An 11,575-nucleotide genomic window follows, 5' to 3' on the forward strand; every position below is an offset into this window, starting at 1 on the left:
TTATACAGTAATATCAGCTGGATCAGTCGATTATTTTAGTTGTGATGTTTGAATCTATAGATGCTAACTGCTAACCACCAAATTAACTGCCATTGATTAATAATTAATAGATAAAGTGTTAGGGGGCTGATCAGACTACAGGCATGACCACTTCAAAAGCACCTTAGTAAAGCATGTCACCAAAAATAGCTACTGTGTGTGCAACCAGGTGATCAATTAGTGGGAAAAAAATGATTCAAGCAGATGTCAAGTTCTTGCCATTGTTCTTACTATGAGATGAGGAATAAAGCCCATCACGTCCATCACATCTACCAGCCTCAAAGTATGAAAGAAGTAAGAAGGTAAACTAGTGACTCCATCCACTCACTTTATTTGACTGGTTACCTGAGCCAAGTGTGACACTGACAAGCTGTGCTGATTTGAGAACATTTTAACATCTATGCACGTTTAAAAGCCACTAAGGAGAGGAGCACATGCCAGGCACACCTTACTCATGAAAAACTTAGTTGTAGTGTCAGTGTGATTGCCCCTTTAGGTGTGAGACTGGCTGAAGGCGTGCCATGTCTCAGCTGTTACGACAGGGTAAACACATGGTCTTTCAAAGCCATTGAAGTCAGTGCATATACTAAGAGAATAAGCGCCCATGTTGTCGAAGAGAAGCCAATCCCCCACGTGCATCTCAGGAATCCAGCAGCTGTCAGATATTTTGTCAGTACTGTCGCAGGTTGGACCCCAGATAACAGACTGGTATCTCTGCTCACTGCTCTCAACAGCCTGTATGGAGCACAAATATATCATGTTTCCATGTTTTATTTCAGTCAAACAATCCTAAATTACTGAACACAAGGATGATATCAAGGTGGCCCAACTTGATTGATTATGTGTTAATTAATTGTGATTAATTTAGAGCCCAGTATTCAAACAGTTACATGAATATTGAACAACTCCAGACCTCAAGATTTATGTCTAGTGTCCAACATTAAGTGCCAGTGCTAGAAGTAGGTCCTCTTTAGGTGGACATCAAGCTTGTGGAGGTTAAAGTCTGGTTTCCATGTGTTCTGTTACAGATCTGCTTCTCTCTAACCACACTTTTATTCTTTATTTGGATCTCCATTAGCTACCATTATGTAGCAGCTACTCTTCCTGGGGTCCACACACAAAAAACATATAACATATAAAATCTAAAACTAGACATATGTCTTGTTTTTAAACTGAACTGTAGCTCATTTGTTATAATCACAATCTTTACCTCACTGGTAACCATCCTCAGATACTGTAGAAGGCAAGAATTTAAATCTTCAGCACTGGACAAAATAACAAACATGTCATTAAAGATAATATTTTGTTTCTTATATATGGTGACAGGGCTGATATTTACCCTGTGGAGGCGTGGTTCAACTGTGGTGTGTGCAGCATCATTGATAATGAAACTCATTGAGCCATACACTCCATCATTAATGTAGTACGACATCTTCCTGTGAGGGCTGTTTTCAACACCATCTGAAAAAAAGCATAATTTAAGTTATTAAAATGACAACTAGATCTGTCAAATGTGCAAATATTTTGAAAAAAAAATGTTGAAAGTCACAGATAAAAGTAAAAATTTTCATTATAATTTTCCTATGGTTCCCAACACGTGCAACCTTGTGTCTGGAGCTCTGCTCAAAACTCCAACCCTGCAAGTCATCTTACTGTAGTAGAGCGCTGATTGTTCCATCATCAGAGACATACACATGTACAAGCTTCATTTATTGTTTGTTTTACAGAACAAAGTTGTATAATTAAATGGTAGCTGTAGTACCTGTCGTGCCATGCACAAAAACAATCAACTTCAAATCTGAAATAGCTGCAACCGGCTACTAGGGCGTACATATGCACACACACACACACACACACACACACACACACACACACACACACACACACAATCACTTCATCCCGATGGCTAAAGTTTCACTGAGTTAATAAAGGTATGGGGGCAAGGTTAACTGTTACCAATAAAAAAATGAATTCAGCTTCGTCAAGTTATGGCTGCCACAAGTGCCTGAAACAAAAGCAACAAAGTTATGGAGGGGGCGGGGCTGAAGTATTGAGAGGGTCTTACTCGCACCAATCAAATACTGTCTGCTGAGACCAATCAATGGCCTATGAAAAATGGTTCATCAAAATAGAAACTCTGCCTATGAATGCCTATTAATCATCTGGGGGGATCCGGTGTTAGGCACCAGACCCATCTTAGGTTTATTAGTACGGAGGTAAGTTTCATGGGGGAGACTGAGTTGAAAGCTGAGCTGAACATTGCACAGCAGAGATGGAAACCAATGTGGATCTGTTGGTTCTCAATGCAAACTGGTGAGGGTACAGCTCTTTATGTGCTGGAGAACTAGTTTCTCAAAGCAGTGCATCAGAATGGGTGTGAGTGCTGCAGGGTGGTAGTCATTTGGACAAGACACCACAGACGTATTAGGTACAGGGACGATGGTAGCTGTCTTCAAGAAGGGGGTAACACTCTCCTGTAACAGTGACACGTTAAAACTGTCAGTCATAACATTAACTAGCTGAGTGGCACATGTTTTTACCACAAGAGCAAAGATGTTATCAGGCCAAACAGCTTTACTCATGTTCACTTTATAGATGAGTGTTATCAAGGAGATCAGAGCATAAAATGTGTTAAGCTCATCTGGCAACATGTTCTCACACATGATGGGGTGCTCCTGTTTTTGTAGCCTGTAATGTTCTAGATCGTCACATATCTGTGGTGTTTTGGGCGTTTCCTCTGGTCTCCTTGACACCTTCCTTGTTACTTCAGTGCTTTTATTGTTGTGGATCAAGTCCTTTCCTCTACATTCATCCAGGTGTTTGTTGTTGATGAATGATTTTATTGTCTTTGTGTTCATCACATGATCAACACATTTGATGATGATATGATGCCACTTAGACAATGTGATGTGATTGTCCTGTGTAGCAGCATCTCTGAGAATATTCCTGCACATCTCTGCACTCCAAACAGTCCTGTAGAGCTTCTGTGGTTTCATTTGTCCACATTTTTAATTGTTTTAATTAATGGTTTGACCTTCATCAGCTGAGAGTAAGTAAGTACATTTGAGTAACATGCCACCCACCCCCTTGTATTTAAATTCAACGTGTAATACTTATAACATATAACAATGCATACTTATTTAGGAAACATTCAAGCGGCTCCAAAAGACAAATCTATGTATTTGCCTACCACTATGTTCATAAACGATGACTGTTTTAGCAGTGACGCTTGCTGCTAGCGTGAACGCTGATTCCACGTAGTATCGGCCTGGTTCTGCAATGACCTGCACCCCAGTGTCAGACGGGAAGAGTTCATCCAGTGCTCCATTAATGACTTCTGAAAACTGGAAGAGCAAAACACAATCAAACACAAAACATGTATCAGCTACAGCTATTACACCTTTACATATGTTTCTATGAAGCATAATCTGTTTAATTAGAAAGCCTGGATGAAAATTAAATGATATTCAACAAAATGTTGTCATGCTTCCTTGAATTACCGAAACTTTGATAACAGAGAAACCATACAACTGCTAATGATGAGAAGGATATAGGTACGTTTTTGAACAAAGTCTTTATTTAAATACCTAGTAATGGTTTTAATTGTACAATCAAGTCAACAATCTATTTAAAGGCAACTTAATAACTTGAATGGTCTTTGACAGAAAAAAAAGGACATGTTGCTGGAATATAGTTGTAATAGTTAGTAGTTAAGTCCACATAAAACTATACCAACTGCTCTCTCCTTTTAAAAACTGCTATGCTAACTAGCAGTGTTGGGGAGTAGCTACTTACATGTCATTAAATTACAAAATAAATGTAATTGTAATCTGTCACCATTACTGAGAAAAAGATGTAATTAAATTGCAGTTACTAATCAAAATAGTGGAGATTGTTACATTGGGTTACATCTGAATATTTTCTTCTAGTAATTTGTGTCTTTAGAATGCTGAGGTGCATCACATCAGTTAATGAGCACTATCACTGTATGTTTTCTTTATTTTACCTCTTTAAAATTAAAGTCCTCTCTCCCAAAGAAGCCTCCACCAATATCCAAGAGACTCAGCTGGATGCCAAGCAAATTCTGGAAAACAAACAAACAAAAAATCAATCATAGTGGATTTATGTAAAAGTAGACAGCCCTTAAAGTCAGTCTGTAGAGTCGTACTGTCAAACTGACAGCATGCAGATTGAGGACAAAAGTAACGTCCTGAAAAAAATGCCCCAGAGCAGAGGCAGCCAGGACACTAAAGCAAAGTAAAAACTGCAATGAACGAGTCAGAAGATCATTTTAAACAGACGGAAAAGCGTCAAATTGACCGGGCAAGTATGTTTTATTTGCCCAACAGCAAAACTTAACTGTCCGAAATGGAAAATGTAGGCCTAAAAATCAACAGGGATTTTGACAGTTGTATTATATTACACTGGTAACAGTACTTTTGCTTAAGAATGGATCTAATTATTTAGCACACCTACAGCCTGCACGTGTGTTACTCACCAGGCCTTCCCCTTTAAGAAAGGCTGGCTAGTGAATTTGTTGTTACCATTGTGAGAGGAGTAGTAACGTCACTCTGTCAGCCAGAAAATGTGTAGATAAGCTCTGGTTGCAGTGTAATAGTTACTGAATGGCTATGTTGTGTTTGTTGCAAAAGAAAGGAAAGAAAAAGTCCCTGTTCATGTTATGTTACTACAGTGTCTGCTTGTACTCTTCACTGCAGAGTTGGCCCAGACTGTGAACAGCTAACATTAGCAAGTTAGCAGCAGCAAGTCAGGCTAAAGATGATTAAAATAGACAATCTCACAGATAGAGCTCAGTAAAATGGACAGCTCTGCAAAAAGGTGTAATTGTACGGTGGCAGACAAGGACAAACGCACTGAATATAAAAAAAAAACAAGTTACACAAAGGTGCTGCAAATACAGAAACGTACTGCATATAAGAAAAAAAAATGCAAAAGGAAACGCTGCATATCCAGTTTTACAATGGAAGTGCTCCAGGCCTGTAGAGGCAGTGCTGAACTTCCACCCAAGAGAAAGACAACAAACGTATCAACTAGACTTGCACCGATTTCAACTTTCTTAGCCGATTCCAATTTCCAATTTTTGAGGGGTCTGACCTACCGATTCCGATTTTGGCCAATTCTGATTTCCAAACTTTCTAAAAACTGTAATTGACAGCATTCACAAACATTTTTGCAACTTTGCCTTATCAGACAGTGGTGCCACAATGTCAGTCCATCATATTCTTTTGCTCTCCTCACCCAGTTTAATGGCTATACCTCTAAATATTTGAATGTACTGTATTTTTGTAATGTTGTATTGCTGTGATGGTGACTTACCGCTATGTCAAAGACACGTCGAGCATCTGCTATGGCCTGCTTAAATGACAAACTTCCAGTGCACCCACTGCCTACATGAAAGCTGACCCCGATGACCTCTAAGCCCAGCTCTCCAGCACGTTCCAGCAGTTTACCAACTGTCACCAGTTTGGCTCCAAACTTTGAACTGAGTCTTATCTTCGATTGAGAGTCATCCACTGCGATGCGGAGTACCAGTCTGGAAAGTGAAGAGTACAATACTCAAACATGGATTTACATTTAATGTACAAGAAAAAGTATCAGTAGTAGTTGGTCACTTACTTAGGTTTGGCATGACAATGAGAAATCTTTAAGAGTTCATCCTCATTGTCAAAAGTCATCATATCTATTCCATGAGCACAGGCATATTTGATGTGTGACGGTGGTTTGGTTGTGTGTGCGTAAATGATTTTATCAGGTGTCACTCCGTGGGACAGGGCCATCTGAATCTCACCCTGTTAGACCAAAACATGTTTCAGATGAGAACGAAACAGTCACACTTTACAGTACTGGTCCATCAAAATGCATTTATTAAAGCTTAACTAATGCACAGATCATCATGAATTAATATATGACTCATGAGGACATGCATTAATGTTGACCACATCAGCAACTCCCTGTGAGCTTCTAGCATTCATTAACACTGTCGGTTCATGAAACACTGGGATGAAGCCATGGATTTCAACTTCCAGCTGTCTGCAAGCTGGATCCCACTGCAAGAGATGAACCAGCACATGTGCTTTTCACCTAACACCTTGTTCACTGGACAGGAATATTCCTGGTTGAGGCCTGCAGTCCAGGATTCAAAGGCGGGACACTGTGGGCGGGTGTGTTGCCTGTCTGACAGTACCAAAACCAGTGAACGTAACCACATATGTACTTAAGAATTAGATAGTAGTCATATGCCTCAGTAGGTGAAGTCATAACATAATGATGTCTTCACAGTTCATTAGCTGATGATTCATTAAAACAGATGCCTATTGTGATTTAGACAGTAGCAACAAAAATAAAGTTAGTACAGACAAGAACTGACAATCCATAGATTCAACCCACTGTGGAAATTAACACATGAATTCACAGTATTAATTAATGCTAGAGACTAATAGTGAACTAATCCAGACTTCATTAATAACAATTATATCACTCAGTCTGTTAATCACATGGACTCTTTATCAGTTGCTGATGTGGGAAACATTAATGCACGTCTTTGTTCTTCATGAGTCATACATGAACTCTTTTCTGATTGGCTGGCAGGTGTGTGTTAAAACCTTTTAACACACATGTAGTTCAGCAAAATTCACCCAACTTGAAACCATAGAACCATTAAAGAGCACAGCCATCCAAACTCACACCACTTCCTGGAGGCGATTTGAACAAGTCAGTTTTCCTAAATGAGGACGTCCTGACCTGCTCTGTACATGAGACAACAGGCTGAGCAACGTGTCACTTGTTTGAAAAACTGCTCACTCTGCGATCTATTTCAGCATCTATTTTCAGCGCAAGTTTCTCACACCTCCAAGCTATTTTATCTGGTTAAAATCAATGTGATGTTTCTGTTTCCCTCGTCAAAGCAGGTGAAAGGGAGGATGAGAGACAAACGAAAGTGGCGGACAAGAAGCAGCACCTTTTACATGATCCACAGCAGCATTATTATAGGAATATCCTCAAAAAGGACAGGATGTGGAAGCAAAAACAAAACTTTTGGGAGTTACAAGTAAACTTTGCTCCAACGAAAAAATGACTCGGACACTAAATTTACTCATCTACTGAGGGAGGAATCTCAAGGAAGTGCAGCAAGCCAGTTGAGTTTGGTTGCAAAAGGGACTAGAATTATTCCTTGTTATTTAAAAGCTCTTGTTTCATAACTTTCAATTTTGAGGCGAAACTTTCATCCAAAAAAGAAGAAAGAAAGAACCGGAACATTGTGCATTCAAACTGTTTAACGCACACCTACATGTTGATTATCCTTCACACAATCTGTGCATTAGTTAAACATGAATAAATGCACATTAGTGGACTGGTATTGTTGAGTGTTACCAAAGAAACAGTGTTTCTCCTTAACAAGGATTGTGAAAATAGGAAAAGAGAGAGTTCAGTACCTTGCTAGCACAGTCAAAACCTGTGCCCAGAGCATTCAGCATCCTCAACACTGCTGGTGTGCCGTTGCACTTCACTGCATAGTGAGGCTTGACTCGAGGTAAGTAAGTGAGCCACCTGAGGTGCTTCTTATACACACTGTCTAGATTTGCTACATAGAATGGTTCTTCAGTGCCCTAGATGAATAAAGGAAAGTTACCTTTTAATTTTGAAAACGCACGTCTCAAGAATGGCAACAATCACACGTTAACACAATTATAGATTCAGACTTAAGTGTCATGATGTGTTTAATTCTCACCTCTGAATCAAGCTGTTTTATTTTATTGTCTATGAAATCTTCGATGGTCCTTCCAGTTTCTAAAATGTCAATCTCACTGTGCTCATGCATGACTGATGAATTTATAGTTACTGGTGCTGCAAAGGATGACAAGCAGTAAAAGACAGAAGTACAAAAATGAATAATAAGTGTCAGTTTACATTTGAATTTGCAAACACAAAGCAAATATTAATATAAGGCTGGATCACAACAACAGTTTTTGTCTTTGTTTTTAGTGATTTGTCTAAATTAGACCATACAAACAGAAGTCAGTAACAAAAGAACATTAAATGTAGTGATAACATTCATAGGCACATTTTCCTCACGTTACATCACATTAAACATCAACCTGAGATATTGTGTTTGTCTTACCACAGCCAGCATGTTCATCCATGTGTGCCATCCCTGAAAATGTCAAATATTTTCAAATGAGTGAAAGTCTTACAGCAGCATCTCTATGAAACAGAACTGGAAGAAGACTGGTAGACACTGATATGTTTGACTTTTCTCCACCCTTTACCTTAATCAAACAATAGCTGTTTGTGTGTGTGTGTGTGTGTGTGTGTGTGTGTGTGTGTGTGTGTGTGTGTGTGTGTGTGTGTGTGTGTGTGTGTGTTGAATAGAATTCTGTGAGATTCAATTTCTGCTTTTTTCTTTTCTCTTTATGGTCATAACCTTTTATACAGTCATGTGACATCACTGCAGCTTACATATTCTGATAGCTCAGGTTGTCCTGAAAATCCTGTTCAGAACTTTATTGTGTTGTACACTAGGAGACCAGGCGAATCAGAAATGAGGAAAAAGGCTTAGACCCCAGAGGACTAATGTATGTTTTAAAGCTGAGGTTGTTGACTCCTAGCTATTTGACATCTTATCAGTGTAATTCTCTCCATTGTAATTTCCCTCCTGAGATGAGAACATCCTGTTCTACGTTTACAGTGTTGCTTTTAGACAAAAACATACAAACTTCTTTGATCTTCGTCTTTGATACTTTCAGTTGTAGCTGTAACATCAGTTGATCCTGGATGTGACCTTCTAACATTTTAACACTAACCATTTGAGCCAAACTGAAACCATCAGGAATGTTTAAACTTTTTCCTTGAAGACTCGTCTTCCATGTTTAAATTAAAGTCACCCATTACAATGACCTCAGGAAGACAAGCACACACAGCTCACACTTTCACTCATCTGTACTGAGTCACATATACAGCACTTTTACCAAAGTATGACACACTCAGTTTCAGGACCACAGTTACCAAAGTCTCTAACAAAGTATCTTTTTACAGTCATTTATATTGACCTTTTCACCAAACTATCAAATTACATTGAATTTTAAATATGTTTTTAACCATTTACATGTTTAACCTCTTTATTTTATTCTTATGGACTGAACTACTATGTTTTTACAGTGTTAAATGAAAACAGCTTCAACCTAACAGCACATTTCTTCAGCAAAAACTCACACTACAAAATGTTTGCAAATATCATAGAGGAAGTGGTGAAGTCGTACTAATGTCACATTCAGACAGAAGCAGGTGTTGCTGCGGTGTGTGGGGGTGTTTATTTGTGTTTAGAGTTTAACTGCTGTCAAAGAGTCAGGACATTTCATTTTCTGTCTCTGGTTCAGCAGCTTTTGACCAGTGCTGAGCGCCGCCTCTCCACATTCAGTCTGTACTGCAGACACACTGCTGCACTGTCCGAGTCTGAGGAGGAAGACAGAGAAGGAACACTGCGACTCATAATTAAAACTCCTTGGGCTGCAAAGCACTGCATGTTGTGTTGTGTCCCAGGAGAAACAAAATGTGTCTCAGATGAAAAAGAAATGGTTTAATATTAAAGTTGATGCATTAAAAAGAAAAACAGACTAGAAGAAAATTATGGAAATAAGTGGAGAACAAGGAGAACCTGATCTGTCAGCCCAAGATCAGAGACTCACTGCACTTATTGGAAATATCTATAAGTCGGATAAAAACAAAAATGAGGTTGAAAGTGATGACATTCAGCAAGATGACTTTCACCCAGTGATCATTCATTCATTCATTCATTCATTCATTCATTCATTAATCTATAACAATATATTCATGAAATGCAACACAAAGTGTTTAACATAAAAACAGATCATCAGAACAGGGAACAAAGAGCACAAACACGTCTTGCCAACGTCGGTATGATTATTAAAGTTGCATTTCCACTCCAAATTTCTCTTAAGATGATTTTTAGTTTGTTTAAGAGTGTATTTGTGATTGTGGCAGGAACAGATTGCATCATGAAATTCTACAGAATAATGATTGATGGATTCACAGATAAATTATATTACGTACCAGCTGTGTCATATTTGATACGCACATTTTCAACATGATTTTACTATAAAATAAGATACAAAATATTATGTAATTATGGTTTGACTAAAGTAAATATTCATTTTAATATTAGTAACAATATAACTGTTATTCTCACTGTAGCTTTTTCAAAATTAGTAAAGATTTCCCTGTCAGAAACATGTGACTCACTATGTGAAGGCAGCCATGTTGGATTTTGCATTCAGACACTGCTGCCTGCAGTTCACTAATAATCCACCAGAGGACAGGAGACAGTCTCAGATTTTTCAGAGATGTCTCAGAAACTCATGTATGAAGGTCTGGACCCATATGGAATCCATTTTCCCTGATCAGCATTCAAACATGACCAAAAACATTAGCTGCACTCACACACACACACACACACACACACACACACACACACACACACACACACACACACACACACACACACACACGTACATGATGAAAGAACACATATAGATTTTATTGTTTGTACTACTTTTACTTTTCAGATTCATTTTCATTCAGAAAAAAAAAAAATATTTAAAAAATTTTAAAATATATATTTTTCACTGTTCTAAGAAATTCAATAAGAAATAACCAGTAGCTAACATGCTACTCTTACGGTGTCGGTCTCAGTTTCATCCTGGGCCACATCAGCGTGATGGTGACCCTCAAAGAACCAGGCTGTAAATGTAAGACTATATAAATGTATCTACTTGTTATGATATTACATACCAAAACTTCATCTTCATCTTTCTTGTTCTAAACCCATCATCTTGACACCACTGTACTTAACCGTAATGTTAAGTCAGACCTTCCTTCTGAACAATCTCCACACTATAATGACCCTTTCAATAACACTCAACTCTTTGATGTACTTCTGAAAAATTAGGATTATAAATGAACCTTAATGCGACACATTACTCACTTTGATTACAGAACATTCTTATTAAGTAAGCTACCACTTTGATTCTTCTTAAAGACAGTGATATATTCTGTCTTTTGTTTTTTGGGTACATTTTAATGTTATAGTGACATGTTTGACCAATGCAAACACAAGTTAGCTAACACCTCAGGCCCAACATTTAATTATACAGTAATATCAGCTGGATCAGTCGATTATTTTAGTTGTGATGTTTGAATCTATAGATGCTAACTGCTCACCACCAAATTAACTGCCATTGATTTATCTCAAATCATTAATAGATAAAGTGTTAGGGGGCTGATCAGACTACAGGCATGGCCACTTCAAAAGCACCTTAGTAAAGCATGTCACCAAAAATAGCTACTGTTTGTGCAACCAGGTGATCAATTAGTGAGAAAAAAATGATTCAAGCAGATGTCAAGTTCTTGCCATTGTTCTTACTATGAGATGAGGAATAAAGCCCATAAAAAGCAGAGGTTTTGGATTAACAATATCAAGCTCTTGTCTGCATTTTCAATT

At 38.2% G+C, this 11,575-nt stretch overlaps 1 protein-coding gene across 1 annotated transcript; it reads right to left on the reverse strand.

The window, feature by feature from the left end:
- Positions 1-349: 349 nt before the first annotated feature.
- On the reverse strand, positions 350-8,020 carry LOC146310128 (ornithine decarboxylase-like). The gene is made up of 8 exons (XM_084743953.1): positions 7,790-8,020; positions 7,494-7,667; positions 5,677-5,849; positions 5,377-5,593; positions 4,046-4,123; positions 3,230-3,383; positions 1,379-1,500; positions 350-774 (listed from the first exon to the last, which is right to left on the reverse strand). Exons 1-8 carry the CDS (start codon positions 7,877-7,879, stop codon positions 532-534), a joined length of 1,251 nt encoding a protein of 416 aa, XP_084600079.1. The 5' UTR covers positions 7,880-8,020; the 3' UTR covers positions 350-531.
- Positions 8,021-11,575: the final 3,555 nt, after the last annotated feature.

This window comes from Lutjanus erythropterus, chromosome 19 (genome assembly GCF_056507025.1).
Source record: "Lutjanus erythropterus isolate fLutEry1 chromosome 19, fLutEry1.hap2, whole genome shotgun sequence".
Classification (NCBI taxonomy): Eukaryota; Metazoa; Chordata; class Actinopteri; order Lutjaniformes; family Lutjanidae; genus Lutjanus; species Lutjanus erythropterus.

What these genes read in the sequence shown, in the direction of transcription:
- LOC146310128 (XM_084743953.1), bottom strand. Translation starts at nt 7,879, where the DNA reads ATGCATGAGCACAGTGAGATTGACATTTTAGAAACTGGAAGGACCATC. An exon ending in CATTGTCATGCCAAACCTAA is followed by an intron (nt 5,594 to 5,676) that starts GTAAGTGACCAA and finishes TTCACTTTCCAG; the next exon opens with ACTGGTACTCCGCATCGCAG. An exon ending in GACGTGTCTTTGACATAGCG is followed by an intron (nt 4,124 to 5,376) that starts GTAAGTCACCAT and finishes TTTGTTTTCCAG; the next exon opens with AATTTGCTTGGCATCCAGCT.